The sequence below is a fragment of the Epinephelus fuscoguttatus genome, linkage group LG11, assembly GCF_011397635.1.
Source record: "Epinephelus fuscoguttatus linkage group LG11, E.fuscoguttatus.final_Chr_v1".
NCBI classification, from domain to species: Eukaryota; Metazoa; Chordata; class Actinopteri; order Perciformes; family Serranidae; genus Epinephelus; species Epinephelus fuscoguttatus.
The window spans coordinates 6280275-6306891 of NC_064762.1; the positions used below are offsets into that span (position 1 = coordinate 6280275).

Below are 26617 nucleotides of genomic sequence, written 5' to 3' on the forward strand. Positions count from 1 at the left end.
GTTGCCCCGGTCAAAATGGTCGCGCAACGATTACGTCACATCCAGAGCCCGGTAACTTTACAGGAACCTTCCTCCTACTCCGCCCTCTCAGTGGAGACACAGCAGTTGAGAGGGCCGAGCGAGAGGACGTTCCTGTAAAGTTCCTGCCCCCCAAATAGTACCAGGATCTTCTTCAGTGGAAACGGCCCACTGTTTGCAATGTCTAGGTACCATGTCTGAAGGGTTAGTTTTAATTCTAAAGGCACTATACTGATAGTGTCAGCGGCAGTATTGCTTGTTTCTTACCTCAGCCCGTGTCTTGCGCTCTCATTGGCTGCTGCTTGCAGAAAAAGTCCCCAACAAGTCCAGATATTTAACATGCTAGATATCTGGGGAGTGTCTTTGATGCATCAGTGAGCCTCTCAGCTTACGTCTTTGAACGGTTCAAACACAGTACTCAGGTGCTGATTGCAAACACTGAGCCAACGCTGACTTGCCTCTGATTTGGGGCTTTTGTCACTGAGCTCTGTCAGGGCTGAAGTCATGTAGTGTGAGATAGGGTTGTGGCAGTGTACGAGTTTCAAAGTATACTGTGAAACCGTGATATTTTCTGAGATGGTTATCGTACCATAAATATCTCATACCGTTGCAACCGTAGTGTGAACAAGGTGTTAGGAAAATGCCTTAAAGCTATGGTCTATGTTTAGAAAGACGATGAGAAAGATTTGAAAAAAGCATTCCCCCCACACACACACACACACACCTCCCTCTGTGCTCCATGATCCCTCCCCTCCGAGCTCGTGTCCCCCTCCCCTCGGAAACTAAAACTAACGGCAGCTTTCACAGTCATAAGCCAGCATTGGCATACAGTTATCTATGTCACAACATCCACAAAAAAAACGAAATATTACCGTTCAACAAAAATTCCGCTGTATCAGCATCACTTTTCGGGCCCAGATCTTGCCGGAGCTTTCTCCATCAGTCAAAGGATGACCCGATGTTTACTTTACTTTGAGCCCTCAATTTGTCGCATTTCCTCTTCGTTACGCTTCCTTTCAGCTTTTGCCGGTGGGGCAAGCAGAGGCCGCTTGCTGCTGTCGCTCTCTTTATTTTCCATATCGAAACTTGTGTAGCTGAATCGCTCAGGGCCTTACAAACCGCTCGTACTTTCAAATGCGGAGGGGGGTTGGGACGAGGCGGGACGAGGAGCAGAGGAGTGTCAAAATGGAGCGAGGGGATTGGACGGAGGGTAAGAGAGAGAGAGAGAGAGAGAGAGAGCGAGAGAAAATTTGAGCAAGGAGTAACTCCCATGCAGACCGGATGGCTGTGATTGGTCAATTTCTTTGCAGGCCTACAGCCGCCAGAGAGAATGGATTTTTTTGGTTCCTTTTGCTCTTCACATTGTGTAGCTAGCACTATTGGGCCATAACCACCATCTAAATGATGTTAATAATAATGATCAATCTTTCTAAACGTAGACCAGAGCTTTAATACTTGTATATGATCCATATTCTACTTTATTTTATGTGACGACATATTTAATTAAACCTTTTCACTGTTTTTTTCCATCAATATGCAGATTTTAAATGTAGACAGATTTTGAAACTGTTCTCCTAAGTCATGTGGGTGCCTCTCTTCTGCTCAGTGTAATGTTTCTTTTCCTAATTAATTTTAATCTTAAGACAGACAGTAGACAGACACTATAATACATTTAATTTAGTAATCTTGACTGACATTACAAAGCAAACACTGTTATTTGAATGGTAAACTGCTGCTGCATATTTCATGTGTTTGATCCATTTTATTCTGCTTATTCTGTTATTTCATTCCTTCAGTGCGTTGTTGCTTTGTCTTTGACTTAATGTGTATGTTTCTGTTTCGCTGTAGATACCACGACATGCCTGATGTAATCGACTTCCTGGTTCTGAGGCAACAGTTTGACAACGCCAGAAAGAGGCAGTGGACTATAGGTCGGCCAGTTTTTCCTTTGTAGCTCCTTTTGTGAAGTCAACTGTTCGTCTCTTGTAAAGATCTGAGCTAACGGTGATGTGTGTGTGCAGGTGACAGGTTTCGGTCAGTGATTGACGACGCCTGGTGGTTTGGGACCATTGAGAGCCAGGAGCCGTACCAGCCTCAGTATCCTGACAGCCTGTTTCAGTGCTACAACGTCTGGTATGATCACAGCTTGGGTTTACTCTGTTTAGGGCTGCACGGCTATAAATCTCTGCACAATCTCATTTTAACATGATAAATCTGCTGTATTTGCTTTAATAAGGAGACTGCATCAAACCGAGAGTTCCTAATTTCTCCATTAGTTGCATCAACAAATGACAAGACAACATAACTCCACTTTATAAACTGTAAACACACAGAGGGCGCAGATATGAAGTCAGATATAATGTGTGTGATGCAGACAGGACAGAAAAGCTTCAGAGGAATGAAACCAGCAAGAAAAAAAATGAATCCAGGAAACGTCAAAGGATGTAGAGTCATATTGTCTGTTTCCAAGGCGATGATGACAGTCAAAATTACATACTCTGCAATTTATATTTTACCTTAGAAAATGTTTTCAACCTCTTAAAACGACACGACAAAACTATTAATGTCATGAGAAAAGACCAGAAAATGTCTTAGAGAACCAACATGACATGAACCTGATGTAGTACAACACTCCAAGTGTGGATGGAAATTTATTATCTCTATATTTTCAGGCTGAATGGCGATACACAATATATATCTCAGTATGTTCTACTAAATTGGCGAAATGTTTAGCAGCAAGTCAAAGCCTCATTTGAGATGTCACGAGCACTTTTATAAAAACAGACTTAAAATGCAAAGTCAGGAATTTTTTTCCCTGTTTGAAAATATGCAGCTGCACAACATGTAAATGGAAAATCATATAAATGTATGTTAACGTGAGTATAAAAGTATCAAGTAGGTCTGAAACAATTAAAAACATCTGTCACCTGCATCCAGGCGCTGCCTCAGTGTCACACAATAGACTACAACTACCAAGAAGAATGTCACACTGTAATGAACAGACAGATTAAACAGAGGAGCAGCTCTGTGTCTCTCTGAGTGTTGACGGAGAACTTTGGAGTTGGAGGGGTGGAGCTTTGCAGAGAGTTTGAGAGAGGAGAGGTGAACACTGGTGTGTGTTATGTAAAGCAACTTGACCCTATATGACCCCGACATAAACAGCGTTGTCTAAATTTATATTTTGCTTGAAGATATATCGATATACCATACATAGTGGTTATATCGCTCAGTGCTATGTTTTATGTTAAATCACGGAGCTTTAATTTTAAGAAATGTGACTTGGAATTTAGAGACTGACTTTCAAAAGGACTACTGCGAAAGTGTCAAATATTTGACCCTGTAACCAGTTTGTCTTCTGTTAGGGACGGGAATTGATTGGATTTCATTGACACCAATGCCATTGTTCAATTTGCCTATCGGCCTGAGTCTTTACCAAATCCCTTATTGATGCCTAATCAGTTTTCTGTGTGCAAAATCCTGCAAATATTTTCCACATCAACACAAAAGTTTGATCATCTCTGAGTCTGAGCAGTGTAACGCAGAGTTGAAAAAAGGCAGCGTGATGCTAATGTTATTACAACAGGATATTCAGCCTCTGTAACGGACGTGCTGCTGCTCGGCTGGGAGGCAGTGGCACTTGTGCTCAGAGTGTCAAACACATGGCATCACTGGAAGTTAAGCCCATTTAAAAAAACAAAAACATGTAGGCAAAGGACTCACTTTCCATACATGTTTTTGTCTTATTTGCAATTTTTTTTAAAAACAAAAATAAATAAATATATTAAAAAAGGAGAGAAGGCACTGTTTTTTAGATACTATACTTAACTCCTTCACATCCACATGGGCATATCTTTGTGTACGTACATACATATATATACATATATTTATCTACATATCTACCTACACTTACATATCCGTATCTGTGTACACCTCTTTAATAATGGGGAAGAAAGAAAACAAAAGAAAAAAGACTACAAAAAAACTAAAATAAATAAATAAAAATGACAGTAAAATTCTCACAAACAAACAGAACTTTGACAAAATGCACATCACATGCAAATCTGAACCAAGGGATTCTTCAGTTCACACATTCTCTCATATGAAGTTCCAATCTGGAAGAAAAAGTCAACCTCTCCATCACATATACATCATGTACCACATCCGCCCAGTGCTCGATCGCAGGTGCCTGTGTCTTCAGCTATTTTCTGGCGATAGCTTTTTACTTGATATTAACATAATCCTTAACATATATTTATCTCTAAATCTGTAAGACCTACATTAATTTCCCCCAAATATGATACCTCGAATGCAAATGGAAATTTCACCCTCAGTATTTTGTCCATACTTTTCTGTAACTCCAGCTAATACAGGCTAATGGAGGGGCAGCTGCAAAAAACATGAAAATTATCTGCTTTATTTGCTCTGCATAATCTCTAACACCTTGGTATCTTTTCTGTGCTGGTGTTAGATTAAGCCCATTTTACGAAAGATGTCTCAGTGTATTGTTGGTGTTTCCACCCTTTATGTGAAATAATCATTTTACATACGTTTCAAGCAGCACTTTGGACTGTTGTTTCCTCTCCACCATGACTCATTCTTAATACTAGTTTCCAGCAGCGTAGACGCATGAGTGTGACATCATCAGGGTGTCTGCAGGTCCTTAAAAAGACTTGAAATTTCTCAATGTTTTGCAAATATTAAGCCTTGAAAGTCATTAAATAGACTTTAAAGTTGAATTTGTGAGGTCTTAATTGCTACAACACGGAAGCATATTGCATTCACTTGACAAATAATTTTTTTTCTGTTTTTCGTGGTATTTTTGTTTCTGATTTTCATGGTATGTTTTTTTTCTGCTTTTTTTGTGGTAAATTTTTTCTGATTTTCATGGTAATTTTTTTTCTATTTTTTTGTAGTATTTTTGTTTCTGATTTTCGTGGTATGGTTTTTTTTTGTTTTCATTTTTTCTGTTTTTTTTGGTGGTAATTTTTTCTGTTTTTCGTGGTAATTTTTGTTTTGTTTTTTTGGGGGGTAATTTTTTTCTGTTTTTCGTAGTATTTTTGTTGCTGATTTTCATGGTATGTTTTTTTTTGGTTTGTTTTTCGGGGTAATTTTTTCTGCTTTTTTTTTTTTCGTGGTAATTTTTTTTTGTTTTTTGTTTTAATTTTTTCTGGGTTTTTTTTTGTGGTGATGTTTTTCAGATTTTTGTGGTAATTTTTTTCTGTTTTTCATAGTATTTTTGTTTCTGATTTTCGTGGTATGATTTTTTTTGTTTTCGGTTTAATTTTTCTGTTTTTTTTTTGTGGTAATTTTTTTTTTCCGTTTTTCGGGGTAATTTTTGTTTTGTTTTTCGGGGTAATTTTTTCTGTTTTACTGAGTATTTTTTTCTGAGTTAAGAGAGCAATAGAACAACAGACGCTTTCATTTCTTCCTTGAGAGAGCTTGCCATATGTGTCCAACTGATTCTGGACAAACACTGCAGTGTCCAACAGATCTGAATGGGCTTTTCGTCTGAACAAGTCTTAAGGTGCCTGCACAAAGTCGACAAACTAATGATAACACCATCTATATGACCTAAAGACAAGAGTGTCTCCCAGTGTCTCAAACCCAAAACAAAGGAAAACTGGATTAAACTAAACAAGCGGGTCATGTTTGCTTCCATTATATCGAGCTCTCAAGAAAGGAATGAAAGTGTCTGTTGTTCTATTGCTCTCTTAACTCAGAAAAACAGAAAAAATTACTCAATAAAGCAGATTTTTTTTTATTTGTCAATGGAATGCAATACGCTCCTGAACCACAAACATTTAACTAATTTAATTTATTTTCGTCAAAACGAGTCCAGCTCGTCTGTGTGGTTGTCCACTTTTTTTTTTTTAATTTATAGTTTTGAATTGACATGACAGAGGACAGCACACTGACATGCTACAACTCATCAACGACACTATACACAAATACAAAATCAAGCAAAACATAACAGATGTCGGGGAAGGTGCAGGTTGTAAAATAAACACAATAAAGTTCATTTAAAAACCATTTTCCCAAGATAAGAGCTTATAAAAATCCAGGGTCCATCATCTCCACGGTCGTATTCACACAGAGTTAAAGCTGCTCGCTCCACTGATAATGTATCCATAAAGTATTTAAACCAATTATCTATATTAAACAATTTGATTTGTTTGATTTCCAATTCATCATGATGATGCGTTTAACTGACATAAAAGCTGGAGCGTTAATGGGGTGTGTGAGCTTCAGCTGTATGTTTTCTATCCTTGTGTCTGAGAGGCAGACTGACGGACACTGAAGTATTTTCAAATCCAGGATAGAAGACAAACTTAATATCACCTTGTCACCTTGTCCCAAAAACATCTCACCGGGGGGCGATGCCACAACAGATGCATGAGTGATCCTGCCTCACTGCATCATTGCCACCATAAATGTGAAAGAGAGTGATTTTTTGTAATGAGAGTCCACATTTCTGATACGACTGAACCTAAAACTGTCTTTTTACTTAGTTCTTGACCTTCCCTGTTGGCAAAATGTAAATTAATCTACCTCACTGTAATAACTTAATTCCTAAAAAGCCTCCCTCTGCACAGGAACACAAATAGACTTACCTTTATATTTGAGAAGCTTGAATAGATCATAAAATCAGTTAAATTAAGTTAAAATGATCTTGAGGTGCAACACAGTGTACACAGCTGTCAGAGAAGATTCCAGTATTGATAAAAAAGTATCAGTAAGCTTCGAGGCCAACGAACCTGGTGGATCAGACAATTTGAAACCAGCTCTGAATTTCCCGTCGCTGTCTGCTGCACAGTTGGACCCGCGGCATCTTATTGAATCCTGGAATTTAACGAGTTTTCAGATCTGACTTTTCCACACTGACAGAATGAGAGCTGTGTCATTAAATTGGTTTACATGTAATGGTAATTTGTCTACTTGGAGGATTTCCAGGCACCTGACGCCTCCTCTCACAACACTCATTAACTGCACAAACACCTCATGGCTTGAATCATTCAAGAAACTCGACAAAACGCTCGTGGATGACAGTTTGAGTTTGACATTTACGACGACGCCAACTAACGCTGCCCTTTGTTTTGTGTCGCTCGACTTTCATTGTGGCTGACATTCCAATTTGAGACATTAATAAGCTTATTGTCTGTTTGAGTGTTTGACACTGAGCGTTTACGGTCACACATCATCTGAAAAACCTTGGTAGAGAATGAACCCTACTTTACGCTGTGGGAGTCGGGCGTCAGTGAGGGATATACGTCACCTGTGTAGAATAAAAAGTGAAATGACAAACACAAGGACTTAAATGTGATGATGCTGATGATTCATATCAACACTGTCTCCCATCCAGCTGGGATAATGGAGACACAGAGAAGATGAGTCCTTGGGACATGGAGCCCATCCCTGACGACGGTAGGCCTCTTTATGACACCCACACACACATTTTAACAAATTCAAAAGCAGTTTCAACATTTTCTGTAGCTGGTCTCTCCTCTGCAGCCACGTTCCCTGAAGAGTTGGGCATGAGCGTCCCGCTTATAGAAGAAGAGCAGAAGGAGCTGCTGTACGTCCCACTGGACGGGGAATGGGGCTGCCGCACACGCGCAGAGGAGTGTGAACGCATCATCAAAGCCATCGACCAGCTCTGCACACTCGGTACGACGTCATCAAACCCCTGTGAAAATAACAGAGCCCTTATTGCCGCGTAAGCAGGGACGAGAAGTTGAGCCACGAGGGCACATTTCTGGTAAAGCGGCGGCAGCATGACTCCACACAACATGAGTCACCGCTCTGAGCTGAGCAGCATCAGCCCAGCAGGGCCACGGCTCGTGTGTTCAAAGGAATAAGCTGCTAACACGTTGAGCCACATATTGAGGTGCTTGCTTGAATTCCTATTAAGTGATGTAATGTCACATTAGGAATAGGCTTTGTATTACTGCAATCCTCCCAGTGGAGGAACGCTGGTGTGAAGGCTCCCTCTAGTGACAGTTTGGGGATTAGACACAAATGAGCGAGAACACTTAATCCTTGTAGATCTCTCCCTGTTACTCCTACGCTTCACGCTGCAGCTGCTTTACAGAACAGGATTTATAGTCACTCATTTAGGTGCATTTATGCCTACGATACAGTAGACGACTTTTTATAGACTTTTAAAAGTGTGACACCCTCTCAGACCTAAAGACAATTAGAGTTTTTAGTCACACACTATAAAGTTTTGCAAACACTGGGGTTCTTGCAAGGTCACTATTTGCACGACTACAACTTGATTCCTTTTGAGATAATTTCCTGTCCTGCTCCTGGTGGAAAATATTACACCAAACTCCTTTTGAGAAATATGACATTTTAACAATTCCTTATAATAGGCGTCATATTCTCCTGAGACCCAAACTTTTATTTGGTATGCAGTTTTAATTCTCCTAGCTGTTTGGGATCACTAGGGCCGGATTAGTATAAAAAACTAAACGAGTACTTTCTAATTAACAGCATCTTAGCTTGTTACCGTTGCTAAAATCGGTAAAGTTTGTTGGCATATCAAACTACAAACACTATTAAACATAAATAAACAGCTCTCAACCATTACATTCAATCAGGTTTTGCATCTTGTCCACTTTTGTGTCGGGGCTGGCTGCAGACTGACTCAGCTCGGATAAGTGTATTGGTTTTGCTACCATTAGTGGCCCAAAACAGTGTCCACAAACGAGAACAACAGGTCTGAGTAAAGCAGAGAGAAGTATACGGTCAAGTAAACCCGAAATGTGATGTCCTCATATGACGACGCAGGGTCTTGGGAGGATATGTCGACAGTTTTCTTATCAATTTGGCATCAATGTAATCCATAAAGATGAACTTTAATTGCGTACAAACTTTAGATTTTGGATTTTGTCGCCTCAACTTGCTACCAGCCTTTGTTGGTTAGCCATGCTATTTTAGTGGGAGGAGACTGTGGGACTGAGAGGCCGACTTTTTCAAAAGCACTACAATAAGTGCTGGTTGGTGGATCAGATACACGCCAAACTAAACACTGACTCTTGTTCAGTTTCTTCTCGTTTTCCACAAAACAAGAGAACCGAGACTTGTTCACGTTCACGCTCTCACACCTGTTTGGTCTGTATTCATATATGCAAATTATCCACCCTTTGGTCGACTTAGAGCTGCTGCTTGTGCGTGCTGGAGACAGAGTGTGATAGAGAGGGGAAAGAGAAGGTGGAAGGTGGACTGTTGCACACAATGTTTTTTTCTACAGTTGCAAGCTGCTGCTAACGGTCTACATTTCGTTTCACCTGTTCCTTGTCCTCATTGCCAGTTTACTTGCTTGAAGTAGAAATCAATGACTGCACTGAGGACACTGGCCTGACTTGTGTCTGACACTGACTACCTCCTTTCAGTTTCCTCCACCAGGTTACTGATGAAAAACAAACAAAAACAAAGCATCTGAATACTGATTTAGACATGGATTACCATGGCAACGATTGAAGCTTCACAGTGGTGAAACATTCAGTTGATTATGTTGAAAAGTCGAGATGAGAAAAAGACGGACTTAGACAGCTTGGATTGAGTTTTATGACCACCTTACACAAGCAATTGAAATTGCTGATTGAGATTGCTGTTTTAATACTTGACAAATGCAGATCATTACATTTGGAAGGAGACATAGTACAGGCCAAAAGTTTGGACACACCTTCTCATTCAATGCGTTTTCTTTATTTTCATGACTGTTTACATTGTAGATTCTCACTGAAGGCATCAAAACTATGAATGAACACATGTGGAGTTATGTACTTAACAAAAAAAGGTGAAATAACTGAAAACATGTTTTATATTCTAGTTTCTTCAAAATAGCCACCCTTTGCTCTGATTACTGCTTTGCACACTCTTGGCATTCTCTCCATGAGCTTCAAGAGGTAGAGGTGACTCTTGGTCTTCCTTTCCTGGGTCGGTCCTCATGTGTGCCAGTTTCGTTGTAGCGCTTGATGGTTTTTGCGACTCCACTTGGGGACACATTTAAAGTTTTTGCAATTTTCCGGACTGACTGACCTTCATTTCTTAAAGTAATGATGGCCACTCGTTTTTCTTTAGTTAGCTGATTGGTTCTTGCCATAATATGAATTTTAACAGTTGTCCAATAGGGCTGTCGGCTGTGTATTAACCTGACTTCTGCACAACACAACTGATGGTCCCAACCCCATTGATAAAGCAAGAAATTCCACTAATTAACCCTGATAAGGCACACCTGTGAAGTGGAAACCATTTCAGGTGACTACCTCTTGAAGCTCATGGAGAGAATGCCAAGAGTGTGCAAAGCAGTAATCAGAGCAAAGGGTGGCTATTTTGAAGAAACTAGAATATAAAACATGTTTTCAGTTATTTCACCTTTTTTTGTTAAGTACATAACTCCACATGTGTTCATTCATAGTTTTGATGCCTTCAGTGAGAATCTACAATGTAAATAGTCATGAAAATAAAGAAAACACATTGAATGAGAAGGTGTGTCCAAACTTTTGGCCTGTACTGTATATAACCAAGATATCAGCCTAGTGTGTTACCAAATGCTTGTCTGTTGCAGTGAATGTGTTCCAGTAAATGATCCTCTCCTCTCTCGACCATCCCCAGATGTGGCAGCGCCGTTTGCCTTTCCAGTGGATCTACAAGCCTACCCCACATACTGCACAGTGGTGGCCTACGTCACTGACCTCAGCACCATTCGGCAGAGGCTGGTGAACCGCTTCTACAGGTACCTCACATCAGGTTGTGTTTGAGTACACGAAGAAACCGTAGTGAGTGTGTGTGTGTGTGTGTGTGTGTGTGTGATAGAGAGAATTAAATACAGGCTCACCACGTTTGTTTTTCCTCCGCAGACGCCTGTCCTCTCTGATGTGGGAGGTTCGTTATATCGAACACAACGCCCAAACATTCAATGAGCCCGGATCATTCATCGTCACTACGGCCAAGTTTGTCTCTGACCTCATGCTGCAATTCATCAAGTGAGTTCAGTCTGATGATTCTAAAGCCATGTGCACCATCAGAGTATAGTAATTTCTTCTTCCTCCTTCTTCTTCTTCTTCAGGGACCAAAATCTGACAGACCTCATGCCCCTCTATAAAACTATGAAGAAGGCTACCTTCTCTGACTCTGAAGATGAGGTGCGTTTGCATATATAAATGTTTACACTGAAATATGTCCTGAAAGTGTTGATTTTTATTAAAGCAATATATAGCTGAAATAAACTGCATGATTTCTCACAAAGGAAAAATATTGCTAATGTAATTTTTTATCAAAGAAACTAACTTATAGTGAGTAAAATAATCTAATTTGTGCTTTAGGTTGATCTTGTTTGGCAGCTCAAGGACTCCATTACACATAGAGGTTAAGTTGTCTTTCATCTGAAAGGCAGGTTAGAGGTGAAATAATGAAATATTCTATGGCAGAGCACAACATACCCCATAAATATGGTACCTTACTCGGGAGCAGTGTCATACATCCTGTGTCACATAGAGCGTTGTGTGCCTGATGTGCGTTCTTGTCAGATTGCGTCGGGTGGTGTCGTCACTTTCTGGATAAGATAGCAAAATTGTAACCCAAAAACTTGTTTATTAACCCTTGTCTTAACCTCAAGATCTCATGTCTAACTGTACCTTCAAACAATGTTCCAAAAATGCCAGTAATGGGGTCCGGGTTAATAACTTTTCCACACATACAGTACAGGCCAAAAGTTTGGACACACCTTCTCATTCAATGCGTTTTCTTTATTTTCATGACTATTTACATTGTAGATTCTCACTGAAGGCATCAAAACTATGAATGAACACATGTGGAGTTATGTACTTAACAAAAAAAGGTGAAATAACTGAAAACATGTTTTATATTCTAGTTTCTTCAAAATAGCCACCCTTTGCTCTGATTACTGCTTTGCACACTCTTGGCATTCTCTCCATGAGCTTCAAGAGGTAGTCACCTGAAATGGTTTCCACTTCACAGGTGTGCCTTATCAGGGTTAATTAGTGGAATTTCTTGCTTTATCAATGGGGTTGGGACCATCAGTTGTGTTGTGCAGAAGTCAGGTTAATACACAGCCGACAGCCCTATTGGACAACTGTTAAAATTCATATTATGGCAAGAACCAATCAGCTAACTAAAGAAAAACGAGTGGCCATCATTACTTTAAGAAATGAAGGTCAGTCAGTCCGGAAAATTGCAAAAACTTTAAATGTGTCCCCAAGTGGAGTCGCAAAAACCATCAAGCGCTACAACGAAACCGGCACACATGAGGACCGACCCAGGAAAGGAAGACCAAGAGTCACCTCTGCTTCTGAGGATAAGTTCATCTGAGTCACCAGCCTCAGAAATCGCAAGTTAACAGCAGCTCAGATCAGAGACCAGATGAATGCCACACAGAGTTCTAGCAGCAGACCCATCTCTAGAACAACTGTTAAGAGGAGACTGCGCGAATCAGGCCTTCATGGTCAAATAGCTGCTAGGAAACCACTGCTAAGGAGAGGCAACAAGCAGAAGAGATTTGTTTGGGCCAAGAAACACAAGGAATGGACATTAGGCCAGTGGAAATCTGTGCTTTGGTCTGATGAGTCCAAATTTGAGATCTTTGGTTCCAACCGCCGTGTCTTTGTGAGACGCAGAAAAGGTGAACGGATGGATTCCACATGCCTGGTTCCCACTGTGAAGCATGGAGGAGGAGGTGTGATGGTGTGGGGGTGTTTTGCTGGTGACACTGTTGGGGATTTATTCAAAATTGAAGGCACACTGAACCAGCATGGCTACCACAGCATCTTGCAGCGACATGCCATCCCATCCGCTTTGCGTTTAGTTGGACGATCATTTATTTTTCAACAGGACAATGACCCCAAACACACCTCCAGGCTGTGTAAGGGCTATTTGACCAAGAAGGAGAGTGATGGAGTGTTGCGGCAGATGACCTGGCCTCCACAGTCACCGGACCTGAACCCAATGGAGATGGTTTGGGATGAGCTGGACCGCAGAGTGAAGGCAAAGGGGCCAACAAGTGCTAAACACCTCTGGGAACTCCTTCAAGACTGTTGGAAAACCATTTCAGGTGACTACCTCTTGAAGCTCATGGAGAGAATGCCAAGAGTGTGCAAAGCAGTAATCAGAGCAAAGGGTGGCTATTTTGAAGAAACTAGAATATAAAACATGTTTTCAGTTATTTCACCTTTTTTTGTTAAGTACATAACTCCACATGTGTTCATTCATACACTGCCTGGCCAAAAAAAAAGTCACCACCAAAAAAAAGGTCATACACTCTAATATTTCGTTGGACCGCCTTTAGCTTTGATTACGGCACGCATTCGCTGTGGCATTGTTTCGATAAGCTTCTGCAATGTCACAAGATTTATTTCCATCCAGTGTTGGAAAATAATAATTTTTCACCAAGATCTTGCATTGATGATGGTAGAGTCTGACCGCTGCGCAAAGCCTTCTCCAGCACATCCCAAAGATTCTCAATGGGGTTAAGGTCTGGACTCTGTGGTGGCCAATCCATGTGTGAAAATGATGTCTCATGCTCCCTGAACCAGTCTTTCACAATTTGAGCCCGATGAATCCTGGCATTGTCATCTTGGAATATGCCTGTGCCATCAGGGAAGAAAAATCCATTGATGGAATAACCTGGTCATTCAGTATATTCAGGTAGTCAGCTGACCTCATTCTTTGAGCACATACTGTTGCTGAACCTAGACCTGACCAACTGCAGCAACCCCAGATCATAACACTGCCCCCACAGGCTTGTACAGTAGGCACTAGGCATGATGGGTGCATCACTTCATCTGCCTCTCTTCTTACCCTGATGCGCCCATCACTCTGGAGCAGGGTAAATCTGGACTCATCAGACCACATGACCTTCTTCCATTGCTCCAGAGTCCAATCTTTATGCTCCCTAGCAAACTGAAGCCTTTTTTTCCGGTTAGCCTCACTGATTAGTGGTTTTCTTAAGGCTACACAGCTGTTCAGTCCCAATCCCTTGAGTTCCCTTCGCATTGTGCGTGTGGAAATGCTCTTACTTTCACTATTAAACATAGCCCTGAGTTCTACTGTTGTTTTTCTTCGATTTGATCTCACCAAACGTTTAAGTGATCGCCGATCACGATCATTGAGGATTTTTTTCCGGCCACATTTCTTCCTCGAAGACGATGGGTCCCCACTATCCTTCCAGTTTTTAATAATGCGTTGGACAGTTCTTAACCCAATTTTAGTAGTTTCTGCAATCTCCTTCGATGTTTTCTCTGCTTGATGCATGCCAATGATTTGACCCTTCTCAAACAGACTAACATCTTTTCCACGACCACGGGATGTGTCTTTCGACATGGTTGTTTAGGAAATGAGAAGCAACTCATTGCACCAGTTGGGGTTAAATAACTTGTTGCCAGCTGAAAGATAATCGCCCATGCAGTAATTATCCAATAGGAGGCTCGTACCTATTTGCTTAGTTAAATCCAGGTGGCGACTTTTTTTTTTGGCCAGGCAGTGTAGTTTTGATGCCTTCAGTGAGAATCTACAATGTAAATAGTCATGAAAATAAAGAAAACGCATTGAATGAGAAGGTGTGTCCAAACTTTTGGCCTGTACTGTATGAGAGAATGTTTTAAAAATGGAGGTCCAGAATAATGCCAGTGCTGGGCATGACCAAAACATGTGGAAAAGTGTGGCAGGTGCCTGATGGCATCTCACACATGTTGGGTCTACATTTGGATACAGTTTGGTGAGTCTATTTCTACATAAGTGTAGACTCATCAGATATCTCACCTCCGAATTCCTCCTCCCAGGAACCCTTTAGGCGGTCGAGAGGGGGTTTCCCCATGTCTTGAATAATGTCATACAGTCTAGAAATCTGTCCTCTTAAATGTGGGTTGATATCAAGGCATTTTCCAATACCATCCAAAGGTGGGGGTCGTGGAAAAGAGAAGTTCCGGCGACTGAAATCTCGGATCTGGAGATACCTGAAGCGATGCAGCTGATGGATATTGTATATTAACACTAAATGCTCAAAGGATGCAAACACATTATTATGAAAGAGATCACCTTCACATTTCAAATTCGTCCGAAACCATATACGAAACGCTGAGTCTATGAGTGAAGGAGGAAACAACGGATTTGAAATAATAGGCATGTGTGCAATGGCATCTTTGTGTTGAAAGTGAAGTCTAAACTGTGTCCATATCCTCAGTAAGCCTTTTATAGTCGGGTTATTTGTGAAATAATGTTTGCTCAGAGGAAGAGAAGCACGCACTAGTGCCACTGGAGACATCGGTTGACATGAGAGGTCTTCCATTAGGGACCACATAGGGCAGCAGCGTCTATATTCTGATATAGTATACTGGTATAGTATCTGGTGTCACGCCCAGTCCAATTAAGCTTCCCTTTTTTCTACCTGTATAGGACGATGAGGAGGAGGATGAAGATACTAACACTCCCGGAACGTCCACAAGAAACCATAAGGTAACTAAACTCTACAGTCTCACTTTTTATATCAGAAGTTTCTCCACTGTCCTGTGATCCAGCATCAAAAGAAGAGGAGGCTGTTTTTTGTCAGCTACTACACTTTTATTTTTTTTTTTCGCAGGGTCGTCGACCCACACAGCGGCAACTGCGAACCCGCCCCCCTTCCTACGACCCTCATGCGTGGAGAGGACGCTGTAAGGAGCTGCTAGATCTCATCTTTCAGTGTGAAGACTCGGAGCCTTTCAGAGAACCTGTGGACCTGCAGGAGTACCCGGTGCGTGTGCAGAAACTCTGTGTTTCTTTATTCAGTATTGTGTGTGTGAGCTCATCTAGATGTTATCTGAGTTGAGCTCATTGAGAATTTCCTTTAGGCTCACATTAATTAGCATTTTCACTAACCTTTGTTGGTCCTTGAATCTTGCTGAACCGTCAGTCTGAGGCACAAGTGGCTACAATTCAGTTACACAAGGAGCGGTATTTGAGGCGAAGGCGTTGTTTGGTGTGAAGGACAGGCCTCTCTATTCAGCATTTGAAATGAAGACTGAATCTAAGTTGTGAGGGAGGAAAAATGTGAACAGCCTCAAGGTTTCACCGGGCTACAGTTTCCTTGTTAACAGAGGAAGGCTGGAATTCTTTTGCTGCTGGTTTCATTTTCTTCCCCCCAGTCCACTCAAAACCAAACCCCAAATCCCCCAAAATCTCTTCCTCTGTCCCCCTCTCCTTCACTCCTTATTCTGTCTTCATCTTTTGAAACCTGTAATTGAAACATCCCTCTGCCTCTCTCAGGACTACCTGCAAATAGTTGACTCACCGATGGACTTTGGCACCGTCCTCAACACCCTCAAAGAAGGAAAGTACCAATCTCCCATCGAGCTCTGCAAAGATGTCCGGCTCATTTTCAGCAATTCCAAAGCTTACACGCCCAGTAAGAAGTCTCGGGTGAGACACACACGCATAAACACACTCACACACACACACACACACACACACACACACACAGTAGTTCCTTTGAAGCACAGGCAGACACAAGTGGCCTTCTTGCTACTGACGTATTTGAAGCTTCTCTCCAAATCCACGTTGAAAACTAAACACACAGTATGAATGAGGAATCATAGAGACCATGTTATCTAAAACAAAAGTAGAGCTTCTCTATTGGCCGCGTCAAACCACGCTGCGCTGATTTGCCTTTGCATTGCCACTTCAAATGTGCTGAGTTGTGCCGAGCCGCGCTTGAGATCGCCCATCTCCAGAGTCGGGCCGAAAGCGCACCCGACTGCATCCAAGCAGGGTAACAGTGATGTCTCTCCGATTGTAGCCAACCTCTAATGACCCCCCCTCTCCACCTAAAACAAACGTGTCTTGTAAGACTCAACATCTGTCTGTGCAGGAGACAGAGAGAAAGGCATTTTTAAAAATCGGTAGTTTTGTAGGTTCTAACTGAATCTCTGATGGTTTGGAGTTAGTTTCTCTCCTGCGTCCTGGTTTTATAGGAGGCGTGTTAAGCTACTGCTGATGAAAACCCAACGTTTCCTTATTTTGCTGCTTCACAATAAAAGCTTTCACATAACAAAACAACAGGGGACTTTTATTGTGAAGAACTTAAAGGAGATGAAATGTGTTTATTGGTTACTGGTAGTGGTTAGTCTACTAACACTGCAGGAGAGAGGAGTCAAAGCAGAAACAGCCACTGTGGGACGTCAGATGAAGAGCTGCAGATAACACCCCTCATTTCTACAATCAACCAGAAGTCCATTCATTCCTTTGAGAACATCAGTGGTCTCTGATTTGTTTTTCCCTTTTCCTGGTTTGTAATTTGCCTTGAGTACAGTGTTTAACTAAGCAGCACACTTAAGATTAAGACAGACCGTAGAAAAAGTTAGCATAAAAACAAACTGGCTAACAGACTTTATTTATCAGCTCTATCTAAGTGTAAAGTTCAATGGCATGTTCAGCTAGCTAACACTGGTAGCATGCTAGCTGTGTAACATATCTGGCAACACAACTGACAGGCCAACCTCCTCACTTATTTGTCGCCATGCATTATTGGTCCTGTTTTTCTCTCTGTACTGCTCCAGCACATATTCCACAAGACTGGAAGGCACTAACGTTTCTGCCATTTCTGCGGTGACGGTTTATCCATCTTTAAACCGATGCGTTTCTTTGCATTTAACACGAGGTGTGTACTCTGGATACTACGTGGAAATACAAACACAAAACAAAATTTCGTGGAAATGAGGTGTCAAGTGGGCAGCCCTCTTGTAATGAAGATGCAAATCCCTCTCCTGCGCTGGACTAACGCACCAGTGGATTGGAGCCAAGCCGACACATGCATTAATATTTTACCAACGTAAAATTCAAACAAAATAGAATACCTTGTCGGCTGCATGCTGCAAAAAACAGAACAGTATTCAGAGGTTTACCTATAACTGTTGACATTCAATTAATGTTTGTTGACGTGACGAGCATAAAACTTTTTACCAGAGCATGAAATTGTCCGTTGTTTATGCTTGCTTACCGTTCACGTGAGAGCAGCCCAACGAGACTTGAGCTCAGACTTCAAAATAATACTCCTATTATGCACACTAAATGAAATAATACAGTCCATGTAAACAACGGAAACAGTTACACGAACACACACACACACGGTCATTCATCCTCCTCTGTCTTACTGTGACAGCAGAATCAGTGTTTCCTGTGTCGTGTCTCCAGATCTACAGCATGAGTCTGAGGCTCTCTGCACTGTTTGAGGAGCACGTCAGCTCCATCCTGGCTGACTACAAGGCCATCCACGGCCTGACGGATAAACTGACCCGACAGGGCACGGACAGACAGACACGACACGCTACAGACAGGCAGACACGGCACGCCATGAAGAGGAGGAGGAGGAGGAGCGAATCTCCAACAAGCAGCACTGCGTCCAGGTAGAAGACGGGATGTTTAATAAGGGGTTCTGGGTCTCTTACTGTGAGTTAGGTGTGATCTTGAATTATATTCTTTCTTCACTTCCTGCCTCCAGTCCAGAGAGGAAGAGACGTGTGTCGTCGAGGGTGACAGGAAAAAAGGAGCCATCACCACCTCCTGCACGACCCTCCTCTCTGAGACAGAGCACCCCCCTCAAACAGCCCCCTCAGCTGGTCAACGGGAAGGCAGAGATGCCGGCTGCAGGGCGGACACGAAGTGGGGCACGCCATTCTACACACTCTCCACCCTCCTCATCCTCCTCACATAACGCTGTGAGCAACACACAGAGCACAACAGGTGAGATCATACACACACACTCAGAGCAATAATTAAGCTATTTATAGTTTAAAGGAGTAGTCTGACATTTTGGGAAGTCGACTGATGCCGCTTTTATGTTTGTTCATCAAATATGAAGCTTCTGCTAGCAGCTGGTTAGCTTAGTTGCCTGGCAACCTCAAGGTGACAGGAAGACTCCAGGAAGTTACTGCGCCCAGCCAGGAAATAATTATTTGCCTGTAAGACCACAGTGTGTCGTTTTTACGTATGAATTACATACGATGTGTTAATTAGTGAGCGTTAGAGGAGCAAGAACTGAAAAAGCTGGACCACCCTTTGTCTTTAACCTGGACTCTGGAACAGTTAGAAGACCCTGAGGGGCCTGTTTGGACGGCACAGTGTGAGAAGCTCAGTTATATAATCTGGTACCAGGACTGGACTGTTTTTTACATGTTGCTCCAGGGTCAAATTACTGTCCAGAACAACACCCTGATTTTTTTACACCTGATTCTATGTGCTGAGTGAGGGGGCCAATGATGAGAACTATCAGTTTGCAATAGCGCAGCAAGTGATGGACTAAGCAGGACTAGTGAGCTGTGAGATGAAGAGCTGCAGATAACAGGTTGCACACCTCCAACTTTTTAACGATGTAACCAGCTCCTATTTTCTCAGTAATGTATGTGTTTCCTGTTAGCACCGGGTTTAAACCTGAAATATTGCCAAATAGGTGCGTTTGCTTTTTGAGACGAAATCCTCCACCATTGTCTTGTCGTGAACGCTCCTTATAACAGAAATGTAACTCCTGCTGTTCTGTGCTGCGACTCTGCTGCTGCTCTGAGACACTTTCAGTGTAACATTGTAGTGTTCGCTGTCCAACTAAGGACTGAAAGATAAAAGTGAAACATCAGTGGGGGCAGTGGTGATGTAATCTGTGTCTGTACGAACACTGTGTAACACTGACTAACATGACAAGCCTAACACTAACATAACCTGCTGCTGGCTTCATATTCACTGCACAGACAGGAGACCTTAGACTGTCTCATTTAACTCTTGATAAGAAAACAACGTTCATTATCAAAAACTGACCATGTGTAATATGTTTCTTCCTTTGTTGACTATCTCTTTGTCACTGTCAGAGTCTACCCGCTCACTGAGGGCTCATAACTCTGTGTCAGCTCCACCGCCACCAGCTCCTGAAAAGGTGACATCCTCTCCAGCCGCGGAAAGTAGCAGTGGAGGAAGCACCCGGAGGAAACTCAGGACTCCTGTACGACACACACCTGGTAAGAGATGGTGTCACAAAGAAGTGACTGAGTGGTGCACAGGTTTATGATTACAGTCACATCTAACGTCACCTGACTGCTGTTGATTTATATTTTCTTTCTTTTCTTCTTTAAATCAATCCCCGCCCCCTCAGGCTCTCCTGCCAGCCCATCATCTCAGAGCACAGCCCACCTGAACGGCCACAGCAGTCATGTGACCCTGGGAGTGGGGAGGAGGGGGCGGAAATCCAAAGTAGAGCCGCCAGCCAGCCCTCCAGAAGTCACGACTCCAGGGAGCCCCTCCAGACCACGAGGCCGCCCTCCTGGCAAGAAGAGAGGCAGGAAGAGCAAGCAGGAGCTGGAGGAGATGAGACGGAACAGCACCCGCAGGAGCTCCACCCCCGACGACGAGCTCGACCAATCAACAGGGGACGAAGGTGGGACATCTTCGGCGCAGGAGACGTCTGTGCTGTCGGACTCAGGCGCGGCGTCGACGCCGAGACGGCGTGGCCGGCCTCGAGCAGTAAGAACTGACGAAGCCACTCCTCCTCCTGCTGAGTCACCTGAGCCCTCGCCACTGAGAAGGAGCAGCAGGAGAGCCAACGAGGAGGTCACGCCTCCTAGCCAGGCTGCTCCTCAGCAGAGGAGCAGATCCAATCGAAATGAGTCTCCAAAGGAGGAGGCAGGAGGGGAGGCAGGAGGGTCGATGCGCACACGCAACCAGGGGCGACGGTCCGCCTGGTACATGGAGGAGGACTCTGAGGAGGAGCAGAGGCAGCTGCTGTTTGAGGACTCGTCAATCACCTTTGGCACCTCCTCGAAGGGACGCGTCCGCAAGCTGACAGAAAAGGCCAAAGCCAACCTGATAGGCTGGTAACGGAGGTCAGACACACAGGATGTGAGGAGGAGACTGACAGAGGAGGAAATCGGCTTGAGATTTCTTCACATCGGAGGAAGTTGAGGAAGACATGCTTGGTGTCGTACACATCTGTGCGTGTATGTCCGGGAGCTGCTCGTCCAGCTGCTGCTGTTCAAAGCTGTGGCGATGGAGAAACAGTTAGCGCAGTTATCTGTCCGCTCCTCCTTCCTCTCGGCCCAGTAAGCACATCACTACGCCAGATAACGCATGTTCATACGACTCCTCCGACATTATTGGTCCATGTTGGATCCCACGGGAGCTCACTGACTCGCTCCTGTCCAGCGAACCACTCTTCACCTCCGTCTGCCCTCAGACACTGTCAGGGTGACAGAGCGGGCGAAACCGTAGTCAAACAGTTTTAGTACTTGAAAAACAAAGTCAGGAGGAGAGCTGGATGTATCATATCTCACTCCTGACATTTTTGAGGACTTTTCAAGTGTCTCTGGCGGGTAGGTCAAAGACGCCCACTGAGCTGAAATTGTTAGGTCCGTGACGGATTACAGACCGCTGGCCTGACAACGCCCCCTCCTTCATTGCTCCTGCTCTTTTTTTATACACCCCCCCTTCTCTGCTTTTTCTAAGATTTGTACGTGATGATCGGCTCTGTTTTGGAAGTCTTACATTGGCTGACCTGAGCGTGTCCGTCTGCGCTAACATACCAAATGGCGTACCTCTGTTGGTACTGTAGATTTGTAGGTTTTGTTTACTGTTGACGTGCGAGGGTGTGAGTTCTCTCTTTTTTTTTTTCCTCGCATGTTTATTAGAAACAAAAAGCATCTCTTTGTTTTTCTAGAAGCTGTTTTTACTGTGAGGAGGAGCGAACTGATGCATGGGTGAAAGGGGTCATTTATATGTCTCGATAGATGTTTCAATGCGTCCTCAACATTAGCAATACCTTGTGCCTTTATGTCTTCAGTGTGTGTGTGCGTGTGTGTGCGAGTGCATGTGTGTTTAAGGCCTCTGCCCTGCAAAGTACATGTGCCTGTGTGTGACTGTGCGAGTTTGCGTGAACTGAAGGAGCGTGTGTTGTTTTTATAACACAGAGTTGAGTGCGTCGTTCACTTTCAGCGTACAAACAGTGGCATACAGTTCGATCGTTGTGAAAAACCTCTCAAAGAAATGTATTTATGGCAGTTTGAAAAAAGAAAAAAGACTTTACTGTTGTTGTAAAACCATTATTCATGTCAATATATTATCCTATAACCAACCTATCGTCAGTTTATACCGAAGGTACAGCAGCCAGTGGAGCTTTGGGTGACTAGCTTTGAGATGCACTTACCACAGACTGGTTATCAATGCAGTCGTAGGGAGTAACCCTGTGTATTTTAAAAATTTAACATATAAAAAGGAACTTTTTAAGTGTTGATATGTTTCTATGGTGACCCCACACACACACACACACACACACACACACACACACACACACACACACACACACACAGGATTTCTGTCTCGCATGTTCTAGCACTTTCTCAAAACAGGATCGAGCCAGATCAAACCTGATCGGACGGAAAGCAGAGAGAGACTGACAAGTCTTATATTCATCTTTCTGATTGTGTGCCTTCGCTACTCTGGCATATTGAATCCTCCTTTTCTGCTTTTGGGGCCTTTTCTTTATTTCTTTTTTTATTTTGGACTTCCTGGTTCTGCTCAAGGAGACTTGTGTAGTGTCCTCGGTTCAGAGAACTGGATTTCAGAGACTGGACCGGACCTGACAGGCTCTTATAGTGAAAGAGAGAAAAGACCAACTGAAGACAAACACGTCGCTCTCTCTCTGTACACACAGCTAATGGACTGAGTTTATAAAGATAAAGCCTCCAGTTTTGATACGTGTGTTTTTACCCCGGCGTTGGGCGCAACTGATGCCAAAATCAGCCACTTGTGTTGCGGGTCCGACCGGGGAGAACTGGACGGTAGCATCTGTACACACCTGGTTCGTCTCGTAGGTCTTTGTCGTCACATATTAATGAACATATATCTCATCTGTTTATCATGTTTTTGTTATGCATTTGTCAATGCCAAATTCTGTCTTTGGGCACTGAAGTTTTTAGAACATGGCTTTTGAATGTGTTTTATTTCCTGTCTCCACAGTCGAGTGTGTCGAGCTCTGTCACATTTAACATGTCAACTGTTTTCTGTCTGTGTCCCCCCCGCCATACAGGACGATGTTTCCGTGACTAGATCTGTGGAGTTAGATCAGTGTTTTATACTCTGTCACACTTATTTGAGGATACAATTAACAACTGTTTTTTTCACTCAGTCACAAAAGATTTGTTTATATTGTGTATATGAAGAGTTTTATTACAGATTGAGACAGCCTAAAACACTGACACCTTCCTCCGCATATGACTGCTGGAATAGGAATGATAATTTTGGGGGTTTGTGTTAAAGGGTGATTTTGGTATTTTTCAACCTGGACCCCATTTACACACGTTTTTGTGTCTGAGTAACTAATGGGAACAACAGGTTTTAAAATTGGTCCAGTATTGAGCGAGAGGGCTGCAAAATGGGCTGCATTGTAAATACTCGGGGCATGTTCACACTGTCAGTTTACGTCCACTAAAAGTGCTGGCTTTTGCCACTGATAGGCTCTGATTGTTAATAGAAGTGTCCGACAACATTATGGAAAGGATCCCTACAGAGATAGACCGTTTTGTTAAAGAGTGACATCCTTTTTTGTTCAACCACAACCAGCCCTGAAATCGCCAACGCCAAACCTACCAGACTCCATTTAAATAAACAGTAATTTTAGCGTGTATAGATCCAGCATATTTTCACATGTAACTGGGTTAGTTAAGGGTTAATTTAACCAAATCAGAGTTGGTGATGGTTGGAACAGTGGAGAGACAAACCAAGACGGCTTGTGTGGGGTTTGTTTTCTTTCTGTCGACTTTGAATTAAGTGAGTTTAACACTGATAAAATTACTGGTTTTTCACTGGTGGGTTTGGCGATAGTGATTTCATTGCTGTCCGGTTAAACAAAAGGATCGTAAGTCCCTTTTACACTGTCTGTTCAAGGTAGGAATGTCACAATCTGAGTCGGCCTCGTTGTTCTGTATAAAAGGTACGATCACGGGAATTGAATGGAGTTGTCTCGCCTTTAAGCTGGCAGCAGAGGTCGTAACAGCATGAAATAGACATCTGTGTACAAGGGACAGCCGGCAGAACGAGACAAGCGTGATGTTTTGATGGCCTGTTATGTGTGCGACCCACGGCCGGGAGATTTACAAAGAAGTTAGCAGTTAGCAGCTAACTCAAAGAAAAAGAACAGCAGCCAAAGAAGCAATAAGGTCCAGGAGCTCCTTACCCTCAGAGCAGAAGACGAGATCAGCAGGCATGTAACAGATGCAGTGAGTGATTGTTATTGCCATGTTAGTGCCATTATTACTGCTTATGAAGAGCTGCCGACGCGTATATGTCACATTTGAGGCTGATGCTGTTGTGTCACATGTCACACCCATCACACCTCTTCTGCTTCTGTGATGACAGCATGCTGTCTAAAATCACACAGTAGAGCGTTGTGTTGTTTCCATCCATCCATTTTCATCCACTTATCCGGGGCAGTGGGCCAAGCAAAGTACTCCAGACGCCCCTCTCCCCAGCAACGCTTTCCAGCTCCTCCTGGGGGACATCAAGGTTTTCTCAGGCCTAATGAGATATGTAATCCTTCCAGTGTGTTCTGGGTCTGCCCCGGGGCCTCCTACCAGTTGGACATGCTTGGAACACCTCTAACAAGAGGCACCCAGGAGGATCGTGATGAGATGCCCTGAACCACCTCAACTGACTCCTTTCAACGCAAAAGAGCAGCAACTCTACTCCAAACTTCCTCAGGATGTCCGAGCTCCTCACCCTATCTCTAAGGCTGAGCCCAGACACCCCATGGAGGAAACTCATTTCGGCCGCTTGTATTCATGATCTCGTTCTTTTGGTCACTACCCAGAGCTCATGACCATAGGTGAGGGTTGGGGCGTAGTTGGACCAGTAAATTGAAAGCTTCGCCGTGGTTTGGTTCTGTGTCAGAATGCAAAGGCGGTGTCGTGTGATCTCTGTGTAAAATGGGCTTTACTCTTCAGCAAAAAGGGTCCGTCTCTGTAGGGATAATTTCCATAACGTTGTCAGACACTCAGAATAATTATTTGAGCCTGTCAGTGGCAAAAAGAAAGCACTTCAAGTGGACGTAAGTGGTTACATTTCAGCCTTTTTCGCTGCTGCCACCTGCAGCCTCTCACTCTACTGGACCAGTTTCAGAAAATGTTGTTGCCATTTGTACCATGAGAAAATAGAGTCTAGGTTTAAAAATGCAGAAGTCGCTAATGATCTTTGCCCACAGAGCTATGTATTTGTGGGCAAATATCATTCCTTCGTGGGCACATAAAGGTTTTGGATTGTTTTCTATCTCAATCACAAATAATCATATTTACATATATGCACAGATTATCATGAGTCGAGTTAGGAAACATTATTTCAGACCCAGGCTTCTCGAACCTTGTGAGCTCAAACACGATGTTTACAAAAACACAGTACTTGAGAATCCAAAATGTCTGCCGCATTTTACGCGGATGTACACATTTCGTGAATGATCGGTGGCTCACCTGCTCCAACCTGCTCTTAGCCACTGTATACCCAGATAATAAGGGGACGGCCGGGGGTGTTTGCCCTCTGGTTTCCCGTTGGAGTACAGTCAGAGTGGGAGTGCAGTCAGGTCGACATCAAACTATTCTGCTCACGCGCTTCTTCATCACATCACCCACACTACCTGTATTTATCACATCTGTCAGAGTAAAAGAGCTGATTTAGAGTTGCAGGTCAGGTTACCTTAACCATGTTAGTACAACCTGTAATCATTTCAAAGGGGCCTTAAAAGAAAGTCACTGGTTTATAAACAAGGATTAGGTTCTGACTTCAGTTTATCTTTAACAACACGTTCTGACTCAGCAGCTCAGATCAGCCCTCTTACTTCACCCCGCACTGCATTTTGGAGCTCATGTACACACACATTTACCACGGGCCTGTGCTAATGTGTGGCAGAGTTTTGTGCTGTTTGTGTCCTCTGGCTGAGCCTCAAAGCGTTTGGTCAGAGGTTAAAGGTCACGGTGTGTGTGTGCGTGTGTGTGTATAACGTGGCTGCATGTGAGCCACCGGGAAGCATTTTTAAGTTTTAAGGGGACGGGACGGGAGGGGAAGGGGACAGGGGTCGTCTGTTTCACGTGAACTGATGGAAGAGGATGTCTTTGTTAGTTTGGATACTTTTTATATATAAAGGAATTAATGCAAAAAAGAAGCATAAAACTAGAATGTATGTGTAGGGGAGTATTGCTGTCCTGTTAGTTCATACCAATATTTTAAGTAAATAAACAGTTGTGTTTCCATATCCACTTTTCCTTCCTGTCGTTGACTGCGTCATTTAAAGGTCCAGTGTCGAGGATTTAGGGGGAAATGTTGGCAGAAATAGAATATAATACATAGGTTTTCTTTAGTTTATAGTCACCTGGAAATAATAATCTTTGTGTTTTTGTCACCTTAGAATGAGCTGTTTATATCTACATAGGGAGCAGGTCCTCATCTACTGAGATCACCATGTTGCACAGCCATGTTTCTACAGTAGCCCAGAATGGACAAACTAAACACAGGCTCTAGTTAGGGTCATTCGCATTTTTGCATCTGCGATGAGAGCGCAGGAAAAACATTTGATTTTTTTTTTTTT

General features: G+C 43.0%; 2 protein-coding genes across 2 annotated transcripts in view; one reads left to right on the top strand and one right to left on the bottom strand.

Annotated features, from left to right (window-relative positions):
* LOC125897055 (pleckstrin homology domain interacting protein) overlaps nucleotides 1-22354 on the top strand; it is a 76437-nt gene extending 54083 nt beyond the window's left edge. Inside the window, exons 27-40 of the mRNA XM_049590086.1 lie at nucleotides 1867-1949; nucleotides 2040-2151; nucleotides 7379-7440; nucleotides 7528-7683; nucleotides 10639-10759; nucleotides 10884-11009; nucleotides 11093-11168; nucleotides 15433-15492; nucleotides 15617-15769; nucleotides 16282-16434; nucleotides 18205-18416; nucleotides 18512-18753; nucleotides 19869-20015; nucleotides 20150-22354. Of these exons, the coding sequence (XP_049446043.1) occupies nucleotides 1867-1949; nucleotides 2040-2151; nucleotides 7379-7440; nucleotides 7528-7683; nucleotides 10639-10759; nucleotides 10884-11009; nucleotides 11093-11168; nucleotides 15433-15492; nucleotides 15617-15769; nucleotides 16282-16434; nucleotides 18205-18416; nucleotides 18512-18753; nucleotides 19869-20015; nucleotides 20150-20871 (2425 nt within the window). The 3' untranslated portion in view covers nucleotides 20872-22354. The remainder of the gene's footprint in view (nucleotides 1-1866; nucleotides 1950-2039; nucleotides 2152-7378; nucleotides 7441-7527; nucleotides 7684-10638; nucleotides 10760-10883; nucleotides 11010-11092; nucleotides 11169-15432; nucleotides 15493-15616; nucleotides 15770-16281; nucleotides 16435-18204; nucleotides 18417-18511; nucleotides 18754-19868; nucleotides 20016-20149) is intronic.
* Nucleotides 1-26617, bottom strand: part of agbl5 (AGBL carboxypeptidase 5) — a 370120-nt gene that overhangs the window by 19166 nt on the left and 324337 nt on the right. The gene's annotated exons all lie outside the window — the stretch shown is intronic.